Raw genomic sequence first — 26,354 nt, forward strand, 5'->3', positions numbered from 1 at the left:
AAGCTCCACCGGCCTGATCACCAGATTGAGGTAAGCATGCTTGGCCTGAGTCAATATTATTTTGGTCAGCCGAGTTTGTTTCTTGAGTACACTGAGGTGAGCAATCACCATAAGTATCTGCAAATAATTCTGCATTCATCCACGGATGATAAACTTCTCTCTGGGAATCCTTTGACAAGTATTAAATGATACATCTCCCAGATTATTCTCGTCAAACACAACATTCCTGGATATCTTAATACGCTTAGTCATGGGGTCATAGCACCGATAACCTTTATAATCATCAGCATATCCCACAAATCTACACTTGGAAGCCTTTGGTTGGAATTTGTTCCTGAGAGAGTCATCAATATGAACATAACAAATGCATCCAAACACACGCAGAACATTATAATCGGGTTGAATGCCGAAAAGAGAACAAAATGGTGAACTATTTTGCAAAACTGTCATAGGCAGACGATTTATAGTATAGACAGCTGAATGGAATGCTTCTGTCCACATACTAATGGAAAGATTACTGTCGTGCATCATGCTCATGGCCGTTTCAACAATATGCCTATGCTTTCTCTCAGCGACCCCATTTTGTTGTGGCGTATGTGTACAAGACACTATACGCTTTATTCCATTACTTTGGAGAAAATCAGTAAAATCCTTTGATGTATACTCACCACCTCCATCACAATGAAAATGCAAAATATTGGTAGAGAAATGGTTTCGAACAAAGGCATGAAAGTTGCGAAATTTGGAAAAGGTTTCAGACTTATGCTTCATAAACAATTTCAAAGGATCTTGAAGCTCTTTTATTTATAGAATCAAAAGGAAGTACATGACTCTTACGCATCTGACAACTGGGACACTTTTTATTACTGTTCTCAAGAGCTAAGCTTGATTTATGAATTAATTTGCTTGATACAAGTTTCTCAAGAAAAGAATAACTACAATGACCAAGACGATCATGCCAAAGACTTGGCTTATTACATTTGGAAAGACTAAAAACAGACTCAGGACCTGACTTAGATAACTCATACTGAAAAGACTTAGACTTCAATAAGGGATTCAAGACGGGACTAGTACGCGCAAATGGATCTTCCTTGAAGATGTACATATTTCCTTTTCGCTCCCCTTCAACGAATGTCTCCCTCGTTTGAAGATCCTTGACATACACAGAAGAGGGAGTGAATTCAACATAAGAATGTGTATCATCAACAGGTTTAGACATAGATGATGTTCTTTTTTATGTTAGGAGCATAAACAACATTTGACAAATTGAGAGATGATTTTGACAGAGGAGTGATTGCATTACCAATGTGAGAAATGTGATGGTGAGATCCATCTCTAGTAACAATACTATTTTTACCAAAGTAAGAAACCGAGTTCGAGAGCTTACCAACATCGCCTATAACATGGGTCGCTGCTCCTGAATCAACATACCATGATCTTGGATCATTCTGTTTCAAGTGTAACCCAGACAGTGCGGCCAACAAAAGCTGTTTCACCTCCCATCAGACTTGGTAACATTATCTTCCTTCTTGCTCTCAGAGTTTTGCAATTTGCCTTTATTTTGAGGATTAAACCAGCAATTTGCCTTAATATGTTCCTTTTTATTGCACAGGTAACATGTCGGGACAACTCTTTGAGTTTGGTTCTTCGCATTATAGTTGAACGACATATTGGGTGTGGGAAGCAAACCTGGACCTACAAATCTACCACGACCTCTTCCTCCTCTGAAGCCATTTCCTCCACGACCACGACCAAAGGAGAACCTAGTGGCTAAGACATCTTGGGAGTCAGATTGAGCACCAGAATCTTCAGCGATGCCTTTCAATGACATTTCGTATTGTAGAAGTTTTGCTCGGAGGTCTTCAAATGCGGGAAGCACGGGCAAGCACAATAATGTGTCACCAATACATGATAATCTGGGCCTAAACCATTCAATGTCTGTTGCACTTTATCATTGTCCGACACTTCACATCCAATAATGGCTAATTGATCTGTAATAGTCTTCATCTAATTCAAGTAATCCATGATAGATAGACCACCTTTCCTAAGTAGCTGGAATTCTCGCTTGAGGAATAAAACTCTTGCTTCAGATATCTTTCCACAATTCCATCGCTGTGCAGTCGTCGGGGATAGCAACTAATACTTCTTGAGACAAGGTAGACATGATGTAGGCAATTAATGCCTGATTTTTTCTCATCCAAGAGACATAATCCGTGTTGCGAACAAGGTGAGTAGATGCAGCCTCATGAGCGTCTGTTTCCTCCTTTGCAATGAACTCTGGTGGGACTTGTATTGATCCATCCAGATGACCAAAGAGATCTTGGCTCCTAATAAAAGGAACTATTTGTTTCTTCCAAGTCAGGAAATTGGAGTTATTTAATTTTTCAGAAACGAGTTGACTAAGGAAGTTTGATGACAAACCAGACTGGAATGAAAAAGAATCCATGGTTACGAGACATGAGAATATAAAATGGAAAGCACTCTAAGAAAAAAACAATCAAATGACTACTTAAAAGTCAAGATAATGTGACTGTTTAAAATCAGTCCAGAAGAGAACTCGCTATAACAGAACTCAGATCTGCCTTTTTTTTTTGATATGAGATCACGAGAATACTCAAATTATGAACTCAATATTTATGAATCAAGCCAAAGCACAATTAATCAACGTTGTGCATGTTCAAGTTATCGGATCACGTGAACAAGTGTAAGATCACGTTGATTAACTGAGTTTTCAGATTAATCAACGATGAATATTCGGATAACGGAATGAGAAAACATATCCAACTTAAAGAAAAGAACAGAAAGCACGAGCGACGATTCAAGAGATGTTGATTGATCGTATTTTTCAGATAAATCAGCAATAAAGGAATGAGAAAACAAATTTTAGAGAAGTAAGAAAGAAGAAATAGTGTTTTCAGATGAAGGAAGAAAGAGGAAATCACGAGTTTCAAGATAGGGTTTCAGATGAAAACACGAAAGTGCTTTCAAGAAAAGAAAATCTGGATGAGAAGAAGAGATCGTTGGTTTGAGAGAAAATACGATAACACAGATTGTGGAAGAGGGAAAGTTTCCTGGCCGAAATCAGATGATCTCTAAGGTCATACCTTTTGGAATCAATGCCGCGCCCTAGGTCCAACCACGCTCTGATACCATGTTAGAACATCAGTTTCCTCGTGGGCTGATCTGCAAAAGAGGGAAAAGTGAGAAGAAAAAAGATAGAAGAAGATGAGACGCTGAATCGTTTTTATTGCACACAGGCTCACGACTTTTTCAATCAATTATTGTGGCCTGGATTAATGTACTTAAGCATTAGGTTACAACTTAACAAGTTACAATATTACATCCGTGCCCCAGTAAACACGTCAATAGGATTTCCCAGCTTGGGTCTTGGGTCAGACCCAAACTGTGTCCAATACTATACTACACTTGATATCCTGTTCGTGGCTCATGCATGAACTGCAACACTTGATTGACAAAATAAACAATGTCAGGGCGAGTAAAGGTAAGATATTGAAGTATGCCAACTACACTTCGATATTTTGTAGGATCCGAGTACAAATCTCCATCCTGTGAACTGAGCTTTTGATGTAAGACACTCGATGTAGACAAAGGCTTGCAGTCTTGCATACCAAATTTCTTCAATAAATCTAGTGTGTATTTATGTTGTGTCAATGTCAGGCAACCATCCTTTCTGTCTACCTCGACTCCAAGGAAATAACGCAAATCTCCTAAGTCTTTCATCTTAAACCGTTGACTTAAGAGTCTCTTTTTTTCTTCAATGTGGCTCATGGAGTTCCCTGTAACAATAATATCATCAACATATATCAACAACATGGTGGTGATGCCTTTACCCTTGAATATAAATAATAAGTGGTCCAAGAGAGATCGACAAAACCCATGTTTTTCTATTTCTAAGGAGAAACTTTCAAACCACGAGCGTGAGGCATGCTTCAAACCATATATGGCTCTTTTTAGTCTACATACATGTGTGCTTGGATCTCCCTTAGCATATCCTGGAGGCTGTTCCATGTAAACGGCTGTTCCATGTAAACTTCTTCCTTCAAGTCACCATGAAGGAAGACATTTTTGATATCTGACTGACTTAGTGTCCATTCATGTTTGACCACAGGACTAAAAGTCATATCATAATCCTGGCCATATTCCTGTGTAAATCCCTTTGCAAGTCTTGCTTTGTATTGTTCTATGGTGCCATCAGGTTTGTACTTAATTTTATAAACCCACTTGGAATCAACAACATTTTTCTTAGGAGGTCTGAAAACAATTTCCCACGTCTGACATTCATGAAGCACTTCCACTTCTTTTTTCATTGCCTCAATCCACTTTGATTTCACGGCTTGATGAAACCCTACGGGTTCATCATGCTTATCAACCTGAGATAAAAAGAGTTGAAGATCCACAGAAAAATTGTTGTAGCTGACCCACCTATCAATAGGATGTCTGATTCTATTTGAACTCCTCAGATTTCCAACGGGCACATAATTATCTGGTTCAATGTGAGGAGCAGAAGGAGCTTCTTTTTCTCTTCGCGCATACACATACCCTTTAAATTTATCTATAGGATGTCGTTGTGGCCCTGCCCCTTCTTCAACATATGAAGCTCCACCAACCTGATCACCAGATTGAGGTAAGCATGCTTGCCCTGAGTCAATGTCATCTTCGACAGCCAATTGTGTTTTCATCCATGGATGATATACCTCTTCTCTGGGAATCCTTTGACAAGTATTAAACGATACATCTCCAAGATTATTCTCATCAAACACAACATTCTTAGAAATTTTAACACGTTTAGTCATAGGGTCATAACACCGATAACCTTTATAATCATCAGCATATCCCACGAATCTGCACTTGGAAGCCTTTGGTTGGAATTTATTCCTGAGAGACTCATCAATATAAACGTAGCAAGTGCATTCAAACACACACAGAGCATTATAATCTGGTTGAATGCTGAAAAGAGAAAAAGTATGGTGAACTATTTTGTAAAACTGTCATAGGCAGACAATTTATAATATCGACTGCTGAATGGAATGCTTCTGTCTACAGACTAATGAGAAGATTACTATCATGCATCATGCTCATGGCCGTTTCAGCAATATGCCAATGCTTTCTCTCAGCAATCCCATTTTGTTGTGGCGTATGTGGACAAGACACTCTACGCTTTATTCCATTAATTTGGAGAAAATCAGTAAAATCCTTTGATGTATACTCACCACCTCCATCACAATGAAAATGCCGAATATTGGTAGAGAAATGGTTTCAAATAAAGGCATGAAAGTTACGAAATATGTGGAAAGTTTCAGACTTATGCTTCATAAAGAATATCCAAGTATAATGAGAATAACTGTCAATAAAGATGAGGTGATATTTGATGCCAAAAGAAGAACAGACATGCGCAGGGCCCCAAACATCTGAATAAACTATTTCAAAAGGTCTTGATGCTCTTTTATTTATAGAATCAAAAGGAAGTACATGACTCTTGCACATTTGACAACTGGAGCATTTTTTTATTATTTTCCTCTAGAGTCAAACTTAATTTAGGGATTAATTTGCTTGATACAAGTTTCTCAAGAAAAGAATAACTGCAATGACCAAGACGATCATGCCAAAGACTTGGCTTATTATATTTAGAAAAACTAAAAACAGACTCAGGACCTGACATAGATGACTCAGACTGAAAAGACTTAGACTTCAATAAGGGCTTCAAGACAGAACTAGTATGCGCAAATGGATCTTCCTTGAAGATGTACATATTTCCTTTTTGCTCCCCTTCAGCGAATGTCTCCTTTGTTCGAAGATCCTTGACATACACAGAAGAGAGAGTGAATTCAACATAAGAATGTGTATCATCAACAAGTCTGGACACAGAAATAATGTTCTTTTTTATGTTAGGAGCATGAATGACGTTTGACAAATTAAGAGATGATCTTGACAAAGGAATGATTGCATTACCAATGTGAGAAATATGATGGTGAGATCCATCTCCAGTTTTTGCACTAGTGACTCGGTGGGTCAACTCGGTGACTCGGACCGGGTTTTGTTAACTTTTGATTTTAAAAGAAAATAATATATAATTTGTCTCAAACCATGTTTTTCAATAAACAAGAGATGATAAACTCATATAGAGGGGCTCATGTTAAGCAAAATATGTCTGTAGTTGGGACTTTTTAAAATGGTCCATGCTTGGTCTGTACTGAAGTTGATGAGACTTGACCAACTCATAAATGTTGTAATGGCCAGTTCACCAGGTTCTACCTTTTGTAGGCCCAATCCACTTCAAAATCAGAGTTTGATCCTGGCTCAGAAAATATTGGACTTGTGCTTTATGAAACATGCCCACATATCCAAAGTAACCATGTACAATATAGAATTACACTTTTAAGCTGCACTAGGATGACTGCCAGAAAAAATTGGCCACAGTATCTGATTATGCAGAATAGACTCACAAGGAAATCATCTAATAAAAGACAATATTGAACAACAAAATGAGGGGCCGAGGCTTATAGTTTTTGAGATGAAACTATGAAGGATATCCAATGTGCCTTATAAGAGAAATTCAGCCATACTGTAGGCTTAAGAATCACAGTCATAACAAGCACATGAAACTTGCTCATGTAGTGTACACTTCCAACTACACATAGCTAAAGACAAGTTCTTTTCAAAGTCATGATCCTATTCAGTCATAAAAAATAAATTAACATTATAGCCATTTCAGTAATTTGAAAAAATAGAAAGATATTTGAGAGAAAGTATGGGTTACATACTATGTGTGAGAAAATCCATAACAAAATCAAAGAAGAAATTCTCAAGACAACTGATCAAATTATACAAGCCAATTAATTATTCCCTATTGATGCAAGAAACAATTTTTTTTATTTTGAAATACCCAAAAAATCAAATTCAAACATCCAAGAACTCGCCCGAGTCAGGCCGAGTCAAGCCCGAGTCAAGCTTGAGTTTTGGCAAACCAAGTTTGCCTTGCCGGGTTGACTCGCTGGAGGGCCGAGCCGAGCCGAGTCAACGAGTTGACTCGGCGAGTTTTAAAACACTGAGTTCGAGAGCTTACCAACATCCTCCGTAACATGGGTAGCTGCTCCAGAATCAACTTATCATAATCCTTGATCATTCTGCTTCAAGTGCAACCCAGACAATGCTGCCAGCAAAAGTTGTATCGCCTCTCCATCAGTTTTGGTAACATTATCTGCCTTCTTGCTCTCAGTGTTTGGCAACTTTCCTTTATTTTGAGGATTAAACCAGCAATTTGCCTTAATATGCCCCTTTTTATTGCACAGGTAATATGTCAGGATAGCTCTTTGATTTTGGTTCTTCACATTGGAGTTGAACGGCATATTGGGTGTGGGAAGCAAACCTGGACCTGCAAATCTACCATGACCTCTTCTTTCTCTGACGCTATTTCCTCCACGACCACGACCGAATGAGAACCCAGTAGCTAAAACATCTTGAGAATCAGATTAAGCACTATAATCTTCTGCAAAGCTTTTCAACGATATTTCGTATTGTAGAAGTTTTGCCCGGAGGTCCTCAAATGTGGGAAGCATGGGCAAGCACACCAATGATGTCACCAATACATGATAATCTGGGCCCAAACCATTCAATGTCTGTTGCACTTTTTCCTTGTCTCGCACTTCACATCCAACAATGGCTAGTTGATCTGTAATAGTCTTCATCTTATTCAAATAATCCTTGATAGATAGACTGCCCTTTCTGAGAAGTTGAAATTCACGCTTGAGGAACAAAACCTTGCTTCAGATATCTGAGAGTATGTTTGTGTCAACCTGTTCCACAATTCCATAGCTATACAGTCACCGGGAATAGCAACCAGTACTTCCTGAGACAAGGTAGACGTGATGTAGGCAATTAATGCCTCATCTTTTCTCATCCAAGAGACATAATCCGGGTTGCGAACAAGCTGGGTAGATGCAGCCCCATGAGAGTCTGTTTCCTCCTTTGCAATGAACTCTGGGACTTTAATTGATCCATCCGGATGACCAAAGAGATCTTGACTCCTGATAAAAGGAACTATCTGTCTCTTCCAAGTCTAGAAATTGGAATTATTTAATTTTTCAGAAACAAGTTGGCTAAGGAAGTTTGATGACAAACCAGACTGGGTTGAAGAAGAATCCATGGTTATGAGATACAAGAATATAAAATGGAAAACACTCTAAGAAGGAAGCAATCACATGACTAGTTAAACTTCAAGATAGTGTGACTGTTTAAATTCAGTCCAGAAGGGAACTGGTTATAACAAAATTCGAATCTGCCTTTTTTTTTTTAGAGTATTCAAATTATCAATTCAATATTTATGAATCAAGCCAAAGCACAATTAATCAACGTTGTGAATATTCAAGTTATCGGATCACTTGAACAGTGTCAGATCACGTTGATTAATCGAGTTTTCAGATTAATCAACGATGATTATTCATATAAAGGAATGAGAAAATAGATTCAAGAAAAAGAAAAGAAAAGAAAGCATGAGTTTTTGCTTGAAATATAGCAGCGATTCAAGAGATGTTGATTAATCGTGTTTTCAGATTAATCAACGATCAATTTTCATATAAAGGAGTGAGAAGCGGGGAAAGGGTATTTTTCCTGACCGAAATCAGATATTCTCTATGGTCATACCTGTTGGAATGAATACCGAGCATTAGGTCCAACCGTGCTCTGATTGTTAGAATACAGTCTGCATATGCGTATCGATCTGGATCCTGATCCATACGCATATTATATGCAACACATGTTAAATAGGATCTCATTAATGGCATTGTTGTAAAATGTATATGTTTTTACTTTATAATGTTTAGGGTTTTGGAGGTCGAGTATTGTATTGCCCCCCAGCCATTTGTGAATTTCTCTCTCTTTCTCACTCTCTCTCTCTCTCTCTTTCTCACTGTCTCTCTCTTCTTATCTCCTGTGATCAAATCTGTTATGGTATCAAAGCAAGGTTAATCCTGTGCGTGAAGAAGTTCCAGCGTGAGATCGTGGTTCTTCAAAGCTCAGCGTGAACAGTTCCAGCGTGAGATCATGGTTCTTGTGAACAACAACCCAGCGTGAGATCGTGGTTCTTCAAAGCCCAGCGTGAACAGTTCCAGCGTGAGGAGCGTGAACAGCAAGCCAGCGTGAGATCGTGGTTCTTCAACTTTCACATCAACCCCAGCGTGAACAGCAAACCCAACATGAACAGCAAACCCAACATGAACAGCAAACCCAGCGTGACATCTTCTCTTTATCTTATCTGAAATCTTATCTTCTGAATCTGAAATTTCATATTCTGAAAGTTGGTACCTTTATCTTCTTCATTCCATCTTTTCCTCAACATCAACAACTGGTTTTCAGACCTGTGTTGGTTTCATCTTTTCCTAAACACCAACGACTGTTTTATTGCTGTTTTAGTGTTCTTTGTGCAACACTTTTGGTAGTACAGGTATATGCCTTATTCAAGGTTTACTGATTGATTAAGTGATCTCAAAATCTGTTTTATTTTCTTCCCATTCATCTTGTTTGCTTATTCATCATTTCACTGTTATGGACTTCTCTTCGTCATCTGGCCCCTCTGCCAATTTCTTGAGTCAGCTCGTTACTGAAGAACTTACTCATTCTATTTTTTTGACCTGGAAGAGGCAAATCCTTCCTTTTATACGGAGTCAGGATCTCGATGAACATTTGGGTGGTTTAGTTCCTATACCACCACAACTTATTTTGCAGGAAACCAAGGATGAGAAGGGTGACACAATTACCATTTCTATTAAGAATCTAGAGTATACAGTTTGGAGGAAGCGGGATCAGTCTTTGGTTGCTTATATTACGTCAACACTCTCTCAAGAAGTGTTGGTTACTCTTTCAGATGATTGCACTGCGGCAGATCTGTGGAGTAAGCTGTCTCAGACATACTCTCAGATATCAGAAGCCCGAGTTATGTACTTAAAACATGAATTTCAAAGTTTGAATAAAAGGCTCCATGACAATCATGGAATACATAGGCCGCTTGAAGAGTATTACTGATCAATTGGCTGTTGTTGGAAGTGCTATTGCAGATAAAGATAAAGTTCAACGACTTCTTAATGGATTGGGTCCTGATTTTGACATGTTTACCACAACTTTATCATGCCTCCCTCACTTGCCTACTTTTGACGACCTCCAAGCGAAACTTCTTCAGCATGAGATGATTATGAAGCAAAGGGCAGAAGGAAATGAATCAGCTCATCCTCATTCAGTTTTGGCCATGGACACTTCTGTATGTTTTGGACGAGGGAATGGAGGGCACGGTAGATGGAACTTATCACTCCATTAGTCATACTGGCAATGCACATATCCCTATGTCAAAATCCTCACTTCATTTGTCAAATGTCCTTCTTGCTCCTAATATTAAAAAGAACATTGTTTCTGTAGCTAAACTTGTTGACGATATGAATTCTTCCGTCGAATTTACTCCCTCTTCTGTTTATGTTAAGGATCTACGAAGGAAGAAGACGTTCGCTAAGGGGGAGCGACAAGGAAACATGTACGTCTTCAAGTCGATTCCTTCAGTGTCTTCTACCTTAGTCCCAGTCCTCCAGTTGAAGTCGTCCAAGCATTCTTCAGTGTCTTCACCTTCAGAGTCTTTGTTTTTTCCTTTATTGGAAGTTTTTAATTCATCTCATTGTAATAAGCCAGATATTTGGCATAGTCGTTTGGGACATTGTAGTCGAGGTTTCGTTGAAAATCTTGTGTATGATGGTCTCCTTCCAGAGTCTAGTTTAAGTTCATTTTTTGATAATAATAATAAATGTTCTTCATGCGAACTCTGCAAAAGCCATGTTCTTCATTTTCATATTATAAATAAAAGAGCTTCAAAGCCATTTGAGATTATTTGTTCCGATGTTTGGGGACCCGCACCTATTCCTTCTCTTTCTGGCAGTCGTTACTATGCTGTCTTTATTGATTCCTATTCCTGTTATACTTGGATATATTTCTTAAAACACAAGCATGAAGTTTTTCAAATATTTTGGGAATTCCATTCGATGGTCAAAACAAAGTTTGCTTGTGATATTGTGCGTTTACGATATGATGGTGGAGGAGAGTATTCGTCGAACGAGTTTATTGCCTTTCTTCGGGATAAAGGAATAAGCCGACAGGTTTCTTGCCCTCATACTCCTCAACAAAATGGGGTTGCGGAGAGGAAACACAGACATATTGTTGAGAGCGCGATGAGCATGTTACATGATAGCAATGTGCCCGTTAGTCTCTGGACAAAAGTTTTTCACACATTTGTTCATATCATAAATCGTCTTCCTATGGCACTTTTGGATCGAAAATCTCCCTATTATACTTTATTTGGGCAACATCCCTCTTACGATGAGCTCCTTGTTTTTGGTTGTGTATGTTATGTACATATTGATTCATCCCTGCGAAATAAGTTTCAGGACAAGGCTGTCAAGTGCAGATTTGTTGGGTATGCAGATGAATACAAAGGTTATCGTTGCTATGACCCTACTACAAAACGTATTAGGACCTCCAGAAATGTTGTTTTTGACGAACAAAATTTTCAGGTCAATGACTCTGCAGTGTTGCCACCTCGAGAATTAGAAGTATATGATTCATGGATGAGCGCAAATCTTTTTGCCAATACAGGAGAAACATGTCAAACAAATTGTTCTTCCTTCGGCTTGAGTAGGGAGTTGAATGACTCACAAATGCATGTTGAATTATCTCCAGTTGAGCCAACCCCAGTAGAACGTTTCTCTGGACAGATATACACTAGACAGAGCAAAAATACAGATCCGAGGAATGTGGAGGAGAGCATCGCCAATGATTCGGCTCAAAGGCCGTCACGCATTAAGCATCCTATTCAACGATGGGTGAGTTATGAGACCTTCTCCCTTGATTTCCAGTTGTTTATGTCTCAGCTCACAAAACAGGATGAACCCACTTGTTTTAATCAAGCTCTTCAATCCCGTCATTGGAATGAAGCTATGAATGAAGAAATGGAAGCTCTTCATGAATGCCAGACTTGGGAAATAGTCCCTCGGCCAGAAGGAAAGAATGTAGTTGGCTCAAAATGGGTTTATAAAATAAAATATAAGCCTGAAGGAAGTATTGACAAATATAAGGCGCGACTTGTTGCTCGAGGATTCACACAACAATATGGTGAAGACTACGACGAAACTTTTAGTCCCGTAGTCAAAATGGGTACTATTCGTATTATCATATCCCTAGCAGTCGATCAAGGTTGGAGCCTTAGCCAGATGGATGTTAAAAATGCATTTTTGCATGGAACCTTAAAGGAAGAAGTGTATATGGAGCAACCACCTGGTTATGCCGAGAAGGATCCTATTGCCTGGGTGTGCAAACTAAGGAAATCTCTGTATGGGTTGAAACAGGCGTCCCGTTCCTGGTTTGAAAGTTTCTCTATACAGATTCAGAGTTATGGTTTTAGAAGATGCTCTCTGGATTACTCACTCTTTATTTACCAAAAGGCGGACATTGTTATACTTCTTCTTATATATGTTGATGACATTGTGATCACTGGGAGCTCAGATGGTCATGTGCAGGACGTGAAACAGTTTCTAATGAAAACTTTCAAGATGAAAGATTTAGGGGAGTTGCGGTACTTTCTTGGTGTGGAAGTTAACAGACAACAAGACACATTGACACTCATGCAACAAAAATACACTCTTGACCTTCTGGAAAGGGCAGGTATGGCAAATTTCAAACCAGTCAGCACTCCTAGTGTATTACATTAAAGGCTGAGCTCTGAAGATGGTCATCTTTGTATCAACCCTACAACGTAAAGAAGTCTCGTGGGGATGTTACAGTACTTGGCCTTTACCAGACCTGATATAGTTTATGCTGTCAATCAGGTATCCCAGTTTATGCATGCTCCAACGGAGGGTCATATGGAAGCTGTGAAGCGCATTCTACGCTATTTAAAAGGAACTATAGGAGACAGACTTGTTTATCGCAAGAACGATAATTTGCATCGAGGACATGCACTCATCACTTATACAAACGCAGATTGGGCAGGGGATCCAGATGAGAGACGATCTGTCTTTGGATACTGTGTTTATATTGGGCACAATTTAGTGTCCTGGAGCAGCAGAAAACAAAAGGCAGTGGCACGATCGAGTACAGAGGCTGAATACAGATCGATGACTGCAGGCACGGCAGAAGCCACATGGATTAGACATTTATTGAGTGATCTTGGGGAGACAATTATTCGATCATTTCTTTTCTGTGACAATCAAAGCGCAATAAACATTGCATGTAATCCTATCCAGCATAGCAGAACGAAGCACATTGAGATTGATCAACATTTCATACGGCAGAAAGTCGAGATGAAGGAAATAGAACTACGTCATGTTCGAACAGAAGATCAAGTGGCAGACCTGTTTACCAAGGGATTAACTGGACACCAATTTTCGCTATTGAAGAGCAAGTTGTACATTCTCCAAAATCACGTACAACTTGAGGGAGGGTGTTAGAATACAGTCTGCATATGCGTATGGATCTGGATCCAGATCCATACGCATATTATATGCAACACATGTTAAATAGGATCTCATTAATGGCATTCTTGTAAAATGTATATGTTTTTAATTTATAATGTTTAGGGTTTTGGAGGTCTGAGTATTGTATTGCTGCCCCAGCCATTTGTGAATTTCTCTCTCTCTCTCTCTCTTTCTCACTCTCTCTCTCTTCTTATCTCCTGTGATCAAATCTGTTACTGATACCATGTTAGAACATCAGTTTTCACCAAATCTGATCTGCCAAAGGAGAAAAAGTGAGAAGAAAAAGATAGAAGAAAGAGGAGACGCGGAGTCGGTTTTGCTGCACACAGGCTCACTTTTTTCTTAAAGCATACGTGACCTGATACTTTGTATTTATGTAGTAGGGTTACAAGTAAACTTGATTATGGACATGACTGTCCTACAACAAAACACGATATTACAAACGTGCCCTAGTAGGCACGTCAATCACACAGTCCCAGTTGGTCCAGTCCATTTCACGATACTTAATAGCTTTATCAAATTCATCAGATGTGTTATGTTGGCCTCGAATCCCAAATTTTTGAGACCGACCAATTTCAGCACTCATTAGTTTCAGATTTAATTAAATATCCATGACTGACCAGATTTCATAGTTTCAAAAGAAAACTATGCATTAATTATGTCAGTATGTCTGAATTTGATTATGAACATATGCATGTTATAGTCGATATCCCAATAAGTAGGGATGTCGACAGATCTGATTAGTTGAAACTGATAAATCTGATTAGTTGAAACTGATAAACAAAATTGCACCATATTAATATTTGGAATCAGATCAATATACGGTTCTGCATTTCCTACCGCACATAATATATATATATATATAGATATATATTGGATTTGAGCACTGGGGCATAATAGAATTTGATAAAATCGTTAAATCTGATATGTTAAATGAATTAAAAAATATATATATAATGTAGAGTTACCGGAAGCGCCTAGGCATATGGGGAAGCGCGCTTTCCCGAAGCACGTTTTGGAAGCGCGAAACGTCGCGCTTCCGAAACGTGCAAGGAGGCGTTTTCCTTTTTTGGAAAGCACGCTTCCCATAAATGGGAAGCGCGTTTCCCTTTTATGGGAAGTGCGCTCCCCCCCCTTTCATTTTTTGTTTATTTTTTCCTCTTTTTTCGCTTCTCCCTCGCTTTCGAGACGGTTCGTCATTCTCTTCTAAGTTGTCTCTTGCTTCCTAAAATTTTGAAAGTGCCTCTCTTCCTGAACCCGCTTCTCGCTCCTGCTTCCCTTTCCTGGCAACCATGATATAACGCAGGATACAAACATGTAACGCCCCAAAATTTCAAACTTTTAAATCTTTGAAAATAGATAGAAAATAAAAAGTTTTTTCAGAGTTTTCATTTTTAAAGAATCAGCAAAAACGATTTATTTTGAAAACGGAACAAGTTGACAACTTTGGTCACGTTAGTATAAAAACCTTGCTCAAAACCACTATCAAAAGCATTTTGACAAGACAAATAGTGAGATCAAAATATATTAATTAGCAACTATCATTTGTACAAAAGTTTGGGGATTATCCCTGAGACAAAACCCCAAAACTCCAACAAGGAACCAAGACTCAAAAACTGCGAGCAGAGTCATCTCGCATTGGATCATCGCCATCAAGTAGGTTGCTTAATCGTCACCTGCTCATAAAATGGCTTCGTTGACAAAAATTGGTAGGTACACAAGTAAGACAATAAAGAACTGAAATAACCATATGATAAGCAGTTGGAGACAATTTACAACTATGAAAGCAACAACTAGCTATGCAGGAAATGAGCTATATTAGCACGATCAATTGATATCATAAGCGGAGATGAACTAACATGGATAATTGATTCTGCATGCAGAAGTGACTGTCTACCACAGTTGAGCATAAACAAATCATACGTCTCATAAGTGATCAAAAGTGTGTACATCAGTGTTGTGAAAATCGTTGAGGCGTAGCGAGGCGCTCCACACCAAAATCTGAGACGAGGCGTAAAGCGTAAGCCTCAAATTTTTTTTAAATTAAAAAAAACTATAAAAAATATTTAAAATTATAAATAAATAAAAATTGCTTTATTGATAAAGCAACAACCATCGTAAAATCTGTAATTTCACTGGTGACAAAATAATATGCATGAAAAACATGATGCATCTTTCCTGCACAACACTTCATTCCTTTAAAGAACCCCAAAAGTAGAAGCCAGTATCCATTTTGGCTCCCCCAATGCATAGTGACAAAAGTTAAAAACGGAAAAATCTCGGGAGTCAAAAACTCCGGAGATTTTGAAAATTTTCATAAATCTTGCATTTTTGGCTAAATCTCGGCAATAAAAAATAAATTAAAAAATATGAAAAACATAATTTTTATAAGAAAATATAAATAAAATATATTTAAAAATGAAAATCTTGTGATACATATATGCTAAATGGTAAATATCGCGATATTTGTCACGGTTTGAAAATCACACAAAAAATTGTGATTTTGAACTTTCAGGCAATTTCTCGTGATATTATCGTGAGATTTTCATAGATCTTGCGATATTTGTTACAAAGCCCCAATGTTGTCAGCATCAGTATCAACATTGAATCGTTTTGGCCAACGATTCAGCTGTATCGAGCTGATACTGATACTCAAGTGAATCATTTTGTATCAGCCAAAAGATAATAAAAAATATTATGCATCAAACAAAACATGATGTGTTAAAACTATTAAAATAATATTTAAAATATGAAAACTTTGAATTTTCATATTTTTTCTATTTATTAAAAAATAGTTGATTCAGGGTGATGCATAGCGATTTTCTGCAGATACGATATATATCGACCTACAACATTGGGCTCCCCCAGGCCCCAGATTGTCCAGACTCAGTATCACGTATGTTCCAATCAGTAGTTGGATCTGGTTAACAGTCATTGCATGTCGAGTGCTGCTCAAGTCCGGTCCACAAGTGCCTGAGCAATCATTCTAGGGGTTCAAATGGATATGGTGCAAAGTTGGATCCATAATCCAATCTGACAAATTATTACCAGACATGGAGATATGAATATATGTGGATCAGATTTGAACTTACATTATCAGATTCTCTTTAGAACTGGGTCAGAACTTTCTACCAAATATACACTTAATTGGATACGGATCAAATCCGATCTGTTTCCATATCTACATGTAAAACCCTTGGCTTCAACTTATGTAACATGACACAGCTAAATGGATATGAGACACGCTGATTTTTGTGTAATTTTTCGTTGACAGAAGGATATAAAAGGACCACTACCATACAGACAGCCAAAAATTGGAGTATCCTTGTGACGTATGTTTCAATTATCTTTTCTAATTACATATAGTACTGTTGACATTCAAAACTTGGATCCGCATTCATCTCTACAGTACTATACTAGATCCATTTAAGATTCAAATTCGGTTTCAGATCTTTCATGGTCCGGCCCATTTGCACTAATGCCAATGTGAGGCTAGTGTTAGTCATGCAGGTGATGAGGCTTGGGTAGATGTGGATAAGGTGAGAATCCAACCAGGACTGTCCCATTGGATGCCGTGAGGCCAAGTGGAAATACAACTTCCCAATTGCCTTGCTTCCAAGTTCCAACCCCAAAGACCACATTTTGCAGAGCACTCCCCTAAGCAAGCAGAGGAGAATCACACCCACAAAACCAGACCAACATCAAAGTGGCCACCATGATCACATCATCCATCCTCAACCCCAAGTCCTTGGCTGCACCAAACTCATCTCCCACCAACGCCAAGCCCACAAAATCCCAGCCAGCAGGACTAACTCTCTCCCTACAAAGCCTCCTCAAGTCCTTAACCAGCTCCACCAGCTTGAAAACAGCAACAGGTGCAGCAATTGCCACCTCCCTCCTCTCGTCGCTCGCCTTCGGCGACGCCGCCTCCCCGGCCGACAGAACCGCCGACATCGCCGCTGCAGCCGGAGATGACAACCGTGGACTGGCTCTCCTCCTCCCCATTGTTCCTGCACTGGATCCTCTAAACAATTGCCATTTATATACAAATGGGTAGTCTTCCCATCAGCAGTCTGATACTCATACATAACAATGTATCTCATCGCAGACTTGTCGAAGATCACCGACTTTGGGTAGGCGATCAAACTCACTGGAATTCTTGATTTATCGGGCCCTGTTATTAAAAATCCGAGGCGTATACACCTCACCTTGAGGTGCGCCTCACTCCGAGGCGTGCGCCTCAAGGCGTATGAGGCGCACACCTTGGGGCATTTGCGCTTTATGCTTGCGCCTCAAGGCACAAAGGCCCTCGCCTTGAGGCGAGACACGCTTTTAATGACACTGGTGTACATGATATTTATTGTTTCGATATTAACTGGCCTGTAGGTACGCACAGACGCGAAACATAGAAACAGTTGAGACCGATCCGGGGGTTTATTATGCCATGTGTTTTTTAGATAACTCGGATGACTGACTGAGTCCGCTCTCCAAGAGGACGATTAGGGACCAAGAGAGAATTCTTCGAGGGCATTCGTGACCACAGATGCATCCTACTTCTGCAGAAGTACTTGGGAGCTACCACCTAGGATAATTATGGTAGTCCCTTTCCCCTAAATTCGATGACTGGAGAAGGAGAGTCGTTTACCCGTGGGGTTGTCATTAATGACTTGTCCATCAGAGTTTTTGTACCTTCTATTTTCTTTCTTGATGAACCGTAAGAGGTGAATGAGCACGATGGGAGTTTCTTAATCGCCGCCCCATTCTACATGCTCTAGTCCGTTAGACCCACTCAAGCATCTTGCCTGTAAAGGCGAGTGGTAACCATACTGTACGTGTTTCATCAAGTGTGTCCTACACGTTCCAGGTTCCCTACGATTGTGATGTACTGGATTGAATGACATGTTGATAGCACTTTGGCTCTCACATAGCAAGGTAGTGTGGGAGATCTTTTTTCCTACTTCAGTTAGTAGATGCCTGATCCATGTGGCTTCGGCAGTAGCAGATCTATACTCAGCCTCAGTGCTTGATCTAGCGATGGCCTTTTGTTTTCTACTGCTCCAAGCGACTAAGTTTTTTTCAATGAAGACACAATATCCGGATGTAGATCTTCGTTCATTAGGATCTCCTGCCCAGTCTGCATCACAATATACAGTGAGTCCGTGCTCATCTTTGCCATATGACTGTGGTGAATATATCAATCCATCCCCAATAGTCCCTTTCAGATATCTATGGATCCTCTTGACCGCTTCCATATGTCCAGTACGTGGCGCATGCATAAATTGAGACACTTGATTGACTGAGTAAACAATATCAGGTCTAGTGAATGTGAGATACTGTAACAATCCTATTATGCTTCGATACCTGGTGGGGTCATCACATAGATCTCCATCCTGAACGCTAAGTTTTTGATGAAGCACACCCACAGTTCCCAGAGGTTTGCAGTCTTTCATGCCTGCCTTGCTGAGAACGTCTACGGTGTACTTGTGCTGAGTGAGTGTCAAGCCATGAGCCTGGTTATCAACTTCTACACCAAGAAAATAACGTAGAACTCCAAGATCTTTCATTTTGAACCTCTGACATAGTAAGTCTTTTACTTCTTTGATGCGGGGCGCAGAGTTTCCTGTGATGACAATATCATCGACATAAATTAATAACAAAGTGCTCACAGTCTGACTTCTAAAAGTAAATAATGAGTGGTCCAGCATGTAACGAGAAAATCCATGTTTCTGAATCTCTAGCGAAAAACTATCAAACCATGAGCGAGATGCTTGCTTCAAACCATAGATAGCTCTTTTTAACCTGCACACATGAGTTTTACAATTTTGTTCTTGATATCCAGGGGGTTGCTCCATGTATACTTCCTCCTTCAAGTCCCCATGCAAGAATGCATTTTTCACATCAAGTTGACTCAATTTCCATCCATGTTCAACAGCCGGGGAAATAGTAATTCGAATTGTTCCCATTCTTACAACCGGACTGAAGGTCTCATCATAGTTTTGCCCTGCTTCTTGAGTGAATCTTTTGGCCACAAGCCTTGCCTTGTATCGTTCAATGGTTCCATCTGGCTTGTACTTTATTTTGTAGATCCATTTACATCCGACAACATTTTGTCAGGTCTGGGAACAACTTCCCAGGTTCCACATTCATATAAGGCTTGCATTTCATCATTCATGGCTTCTACCCACTTGGTATAAGTGGTTGCCTGGTAGTGCATGATGGGCTCATCTTCCTTATTGAGAGCAGTTAAGAAGAGTTGAAGATCCAAAGAGAAGTTGTTATAGCTAACCCACCTGTCAATGGGATGTCATATGCAGTTTGATTTTCTGACCTCAAGAGTATGAGGAGTCAGATTGCCGACTGAGACATGATCTGAATGGCTTGATGCTGTCGGTCTCTGTCTAGAATAGACAATGCCTTTGTATCTGCCTGGTACTTCTTCTGCATTCTGTGGTCCCGACGTCCCAGTGTTCTTAAACATCTCTTCTTCTTGTTGCACGCAATCTGAGGAACATGCTTCATTGGAGTAAGCAAAAAGTTCTGAACTCAACCAAGGATAATAAACTTCAGTTGGCATATTCGTTGTATCAGCTCCGTCATCAAAATTTTGTTCATCAAAGACAACATTTCTTGAGATTTTGATACGTTTGTTGGTGGGATCATAACACCTATATCCTTTGTGATCATCTGCATATCCCACAAACCTACATTTCTGGGCCTTGTCCTAAAACTTGTTCCATGCACATAGTAAACACAACAAAAAACACGCAAATCATGGTAACTAGGATGAGCTCAAAAAAGACAATGATATGAAGACTTATTTTTCAGAACAACCATGGGCTGTCTATTTATCACATGCACGGCAGAATGAAATGCTTCTGTTCATAGGTTGATAGGAAGATTACTGTCATGAAGCATACTGAAGACACTTTCAACGATATGTCTATGTTTTCATTCAGCAATCCCATTTTGTTGAGGAGTGTGAGGGCAGAACACCCTTCTTCCTATTCTGTTATTTCAAAAAAAAGAAATAAAATCACGGGATGAGAATTCCCAACCTCCATCACATTGGAAAAATTGAATGGACTCAGAAAATTGATTTTTGACCAAGGAAAGAAAATTTTGAAACAAAGGGAAGACCTCTGACTTATTCTTTATGAAATATATCACAAAGGGAAGACCTCTGACTTATTCTTTATGAAATATATCCAAGTGCATCGAGAATAACTATCAACAAAGATTAGATAGTATCTGCTCGCAGATCTAGAAACAATTGGGGCGGGTCTCCATACATCTGAACAAATAATCTCAAAAGGTTTTGAAGCTCTCTTATTAATGGAATGAAAAGACAATACATGACTCTTGCATGAAAGACAACTGAAACACTTATGACTGCTCTCATTCCCATTGAGACTTTCTTTTGGAATGAGATTATTAGAGACAAGTTTCTCAACAAAATGACTCCCACGATGTCCTAACCGACTATGCCATAAGAATGGCTTATTACATTAAGAGATACTAAAAACACTGGCAGAAGAGGATGTATACGACTCTAATGAAGGCTTCGAATTCAGATGAGCAGGGCAGACAACATGACATAGAGCTTCTTCAAAGACTTACATATTGCCTCATCCTTTTCCTTCAGCGAATGTTTCCCTCGTGCGTAGGTCCTTTACCTGCATAGAGAAGAGAGTAAATTCAACTGAAGCATTATTATCATCAATAAGTTTGGAGATAGAAACAATATTTTTCTTAATGTCAGGAGCATGAAGAACATTAGAAAGAGTAAGAGTGAAATGTGACATGGGAATGACAGTTTTTCCAACATGAGAAACATGATGGTGGGATCTATCTCCAGCGACAATCTTACTTTTTCCGAAATAAGGAATATGATTATAAATTTTACTTGCATCGCCTGTCACATGAGTCGCTGCTCCTGAGTCGACAAACCAAGTGCCTTCATCGCTCTGCTTCAATTTCAACTCTGACAAGGCATATATCAGCAGATCGTTGATCTCTCCACTATCTCTGATATTTGTGAACTTTCTTTTCGTTTCTGTCTGTGGACCCTTTCCTTTATTCTCTGGATTATGCCAACAATTCGCCTTGATATGCCCCTTTTTGTTACAAAAGAAGCAAGTGGGGATAGATCTTCATCCCTGCGCATGAACAAACATATTTGGAGTGGGAAGCAGGCCACACCCTCCGTGTCCACTTTGCCCTTGTTCTCCTCGTCCTCGTCCTCTACCATAAGTCACTCCTGTGGCAAAAACTTCTTGAGAATTTGTGTGAATGTGAGTTTCTTCAGAGAATCCCTTCAGAGTCATTTCATACTGGATCAATTTGGCTCGTAACGCATCGAAGGAAGGACGAGCGAGAAGGCACAATAGTGAAGGGACTATCATATTGTAGTCAGATCCCAATCCACTCAGAGTTTTTTGTACCATGTCATTGTCGCTAACGGCACATCCTATAACTGCAAGCTGATCTGTGATGGTCGTTATCTTGTTCAAATATTCCATAATGGTCATGGAATCTTTTCTTAGCAACTGAAATTCTCTTTTTAGTAAAACCATCCTTGCTTGAGAAACCTGCGAATACGTCTGAACAAGTCGCTCCCCGAGTTGTAGCGCTGTACAATTGTCGGGAATGGCAACTAGAACTTCTTGAGATATGGTTGAGGTGATGTATGCAACAACTGATTGATCTTTCCTTTTCCAATTGAGAAATTCTACATTTTTAACATACACAATCGAACTCGCCCCTTGATCATCTTTCTCTTCTCTCGGGACAAATTATGGTGGAACGGGAGTGGTTCCATCCAGGTGACCTAAGAGACCTTGACTCCTTATAAAAGGGATAATTTGTCTCTTCCAAATCAAGAAATTTGAGGTATTCAACTTTTCAGAAACGAGTTGGTTGAGAAAACTTGAAGAAAGATTTGATTGAGAGAGATAAGGGTCCATTTGAGAATGAAAATCAACGAGAATGTCAACCAGAGTGTTCACAAAATGTTCAACCCGCTTCCCCTTTTTTTTTTTTATAGGATAGAGAATCGCAGGCTGTCGGATTCCGGGAACTCAGTTTCTGGACTGTATAGATAAGGTTTAGAAACTGAGATTGACGTGATGAAGAATACCTTCACTCGTTAAATATACCCCCTTTTTGACAAGAATAGAAATGGATAATCAAGAAATAAATTTCACAGCATAGCAGTAAGGAATCAAAAAAAAAAATTCGAATATACAACGACAAACTTAGAGAAGATTGGGTAAAGGAAGGTCAAGAAAAAATAAAGAAAGATTCGGTGATCCACGTGAAATACAGTCACCCACAGTCTGGGTTCACGTAAATAGGGTTCACGTGAATCACAGATTTACCAAAAATAAAACCCACGTGAATAGGGTTCACGTGGATCACGGTTTCACAAAGAAATAAAACCCACATGAGGTGTGGGTACATAGGGGATTTTAGAAAGAGGGGGACGAACGAGCAAAGAGGGAAGAGAATGGAGAGGAACAGAAGGAAAGTGAGGGGGGAACGGAAAACCTCGATTTTCTGAACATGAGAGAGAAACAAAAAACCTCAATTTTCTGAACGTCGCCCTTGCCGGAATCCTTTTTAGCCTTTAGACGGATCTCTGCTCTGATACCATGTTAGTTTTCACCTGTATAGAGAAAAGAGAAAAAGGGAGAGAGAGAGAGAGACAGAGAAGGAACAAAAAAAACACTTTGGCTGTCACGATTTTCTTTTTCATCTCTAAAATCGTGACCTAAACAGTGCTTTTATAATGTTACAACACAGAAATATGGATCCGGGTCTGGTGTATCCAGACCCGACAATCTAGGTGTGTTACATTACAAGGCTGTACACAATCCATGGATCGACGTGGATCAGGTCGGATCCTTTTGCACCTTTTTCAGGATCATGTTTGTATATTACAATAACACCCTGAGCATGATCATGTGTTTGTATTGGCATGATAGAATTAGCCAGTGGTTATCTTGTTTTTTCATGACATCTTGTGTCATAATCTAATTGAAGACAGAAAATGCTAGCAAGGCATGAAATCATTGCGTTAGATCAATGAATTCATAATCCGGGTATTGCGAGAATAGAAGTTTCGTAGCCACATGCAACTCAATCAACATTTGAATATGTGGGAAATTGAAGACTTTCAACCCATGTTCATTTCTGGAGAGGATCAAATAGATGATTTGTTCGTGAAACCGTTGTCTACTAGCTGACATAGTTTTTTCAAAGGCAAATTGTCCGTGGCAGTTTCCATGCTTCATTTGAGGGGTTGTTTTAAGTTTAACATTCTCCCCTCAAGGGCATTTTCTGTAATGAGATCAAGAAGTCTCCACGTACCTCAAACAAGAGGCAAATACAAAACCCACAAAAGGGATACAAGCACAATAGCCACTTAGGGGTTTAGAGGAACACACAACACATAAAAAATATAATCTTTATTACACATAAAATGTACACAAAATGCATACATGTCATCCAGCCCTTTCTTTTTAATTTTCCTTTTTTTTTATGATATGCAGGCTGGGGTTAGCCTCTCACGTCTTGAACATGAGACTCTTTGTTGTGACAGTGCTACTTTACAATCCAGCTATCTCATTCTTTTAGGCTTTCAACATGTCACCTAGCCCATGTCGACAGACCTAAATAGAAATTCCACAGGTTCCCATGTTGATCATCTATGTCACATAGGTGTGGGTGCGTGGTTGCTGCACTTTAAAAAAATTGGGGTGCGTGGTTGCGAGAGGGTATAAATTTGTGCGATATAGTACCTTTACTAAGGGGCTTATGGTTTTCCACATTAACTGAAAACAAAAAGAATAAATTAGAATAGTTGAATGCATTTTCTATGCATGAACTACAGCAAAAAGAGGCGTGTACGCCTCAGTCCGAGGCGCGCCTCGCCTCAAGGCGTGCGCCTCAAGGCCTATGAGGCGCACGCCTCATGGGTGTTGCGCTTTATACCTATGCCTCAAGGCACAAAGGCCCTCGCCTTGAGGCGAGGCACGCTTTTTGCGCCTTGAGGCGCATTTTTAATAACACTGGTGATAATCATATCGTCCACATAAAGGAGTAAGATAACTATACCTGCATCAGGGACTTAACGAACAAGGTAGTATCACTATAACGAGATCAAAATCCTAGTTGAACCATAATATTACTAAAACGGTCATACCAAGCCTTAGGAGCTTGTTTTAGACCATACAAAGCCTTTCGTAAATGAAGAAATTTTTCATGTGCCAAACCTAAGCATAAGGGAGGTTGCATATAGACTTCTTTATTAAGGGTTCCATTTAAAAAGACATTTTTAACATACGTGTGAAAGATACCATTTTTAAATAGATGTTATGGTGATGAGAGTTCAAAGTGTGGTCATCCTAGCTACTAGGGCAAATATTTCCTCATAATCTATTTCATATTCTTGACTATACCTTTAGCTACTCGCTTAACTTTGTACCTTTTTAGTGCTTTATCAGTTTTGGTTTAAATTTTATAGACTTATCTAAACCCTATGGTTTTGTTTTCTATAGGTAATGATTGAATCTCCTCCATAGATGCGAGAAAAATAAAGAGACAGAGAGGAAGGAGATAATGAAAGCGGAATACTTTTGGTCACCACGAGTCCACGATCATACCAACTACAATCTCATACCCATATAAACAAGCTTTACCATGATCAAGATTGCAATGGCTCTGATACCATGTAATGGTATCAGAAAGTCTCCACACACCTCAAACAAGAGGCAAATACAAAACCCAAAATGGTGCACAAGCTCAATAGCCACTTAAGGCTTAGAGGAGCACAACACATAAAAAATATAATTTTTATTACACATAAAATGCACACAAATTGCATACATGTCAAGGGGCTCAAGGCCCATATTTATACACAAAGGAAGTGAGAGGCTCCTAAAATATAGTTGTTGGGGGCTCCCAACAGCTATATTGTCAAGGACATTACTGCCCTTGACAATATAACAAAAGCCAAACAACAAAAAATAAAAGGAAACTAAAAATAAAAAAAGACAGTATACAGCCCCTAATGGGCTGTCCCTATTACATGAGTCAAAAGACCAAAATACCCCTGAAGGGTAAAACATATTACATGTACTATATATATATATATATATATATATATATATATATATATATATATATAAGAAACACTTATATTCTAAGATTTTCATCCTTCAAGTTAAAAGTATCGTGCCTGCACATTAAAATATGCAATGGGAGCATACTTTTATTTATAAACATTTTACCCTTTGTAAATAGATGTGTTGGGGGCGTCCCTCCACATTGGAGGATGTCCTGTTGGCTGCAATGTGTCTCTTTTCTTCACTTCTCTTCTTCATCTATTGCTTCAGGGCATACATCCTGAGATTGAAATTTAATGCACAGGTATGCTGATTCTCATTCAATACCACATCTCATGTGTAGATTATATGAAGAATAATGGTATTTCTGACACATTGACTTCATGAGGGTCTTTTTGCATGTCTACATGCATATTCATTTATTCATGATGATTGGATTTTTTTCTGTTTTCATGACTACTGTTGCCATTTCAGAATCAAATCTGCTTCAACCATGCTAAATTTATTTTGCCATTCTATTTCTCTGAATGCTCATTCTTGTAATGCTTTCTACAGGGGAGGCTTCCTTTCATGGAGCCTAAGCTAAAGCGAGGTGATAAGGTCCAGCTTGTAAGACGTTGTTGTATGAGAGTAAAATGCTTTGTTGGTAAGAGTCGATGGTAGACATGTTCTCTGGATTTCATTTTTTTTTCACTTGTTAAGGATG

The 26,354-nt window shown here is 39.1% G+C and overlaps 1 protein-coding gene across 1 annotated transcript in view; it reads left to right on the forward strand.

Moving 5' to 3' along the window:
* The window catches only part of GMI1 (gamma-irradiation and mitomycin c induced 1), a 143,741-nt gene that overhangs the window by 109,727 nt on the left and 7,660 nt on the right, over positions 1–26,354 (forward strand). The window contains exon 16 of the mRNA XM_090000911.1: positions 26,204–26,294. Within this exon, the coding sequence (XP_089857037.1) occupies positions 26,204–26,294 (91 nt within the window). The remainder of the gene's footprint in view (positions 1–26,203; positions 26,295–26,354) is intronic.

The sequence above is a fragment of the Nuphar pumila genome, chromosome 3, assembly GCF_984573655.1.
Source record: "Nuphar pumila chromosome 3, dmNupPumi1.hap1.1, whole genome shotgun sequence".
Lineage (NCBI taxonomy): Eukaryota > Viridiplantae > Streptophyta > Magnoliopsida > Nymphaeales > Nymphaeaceae > Nuphar > Nuphar pumila.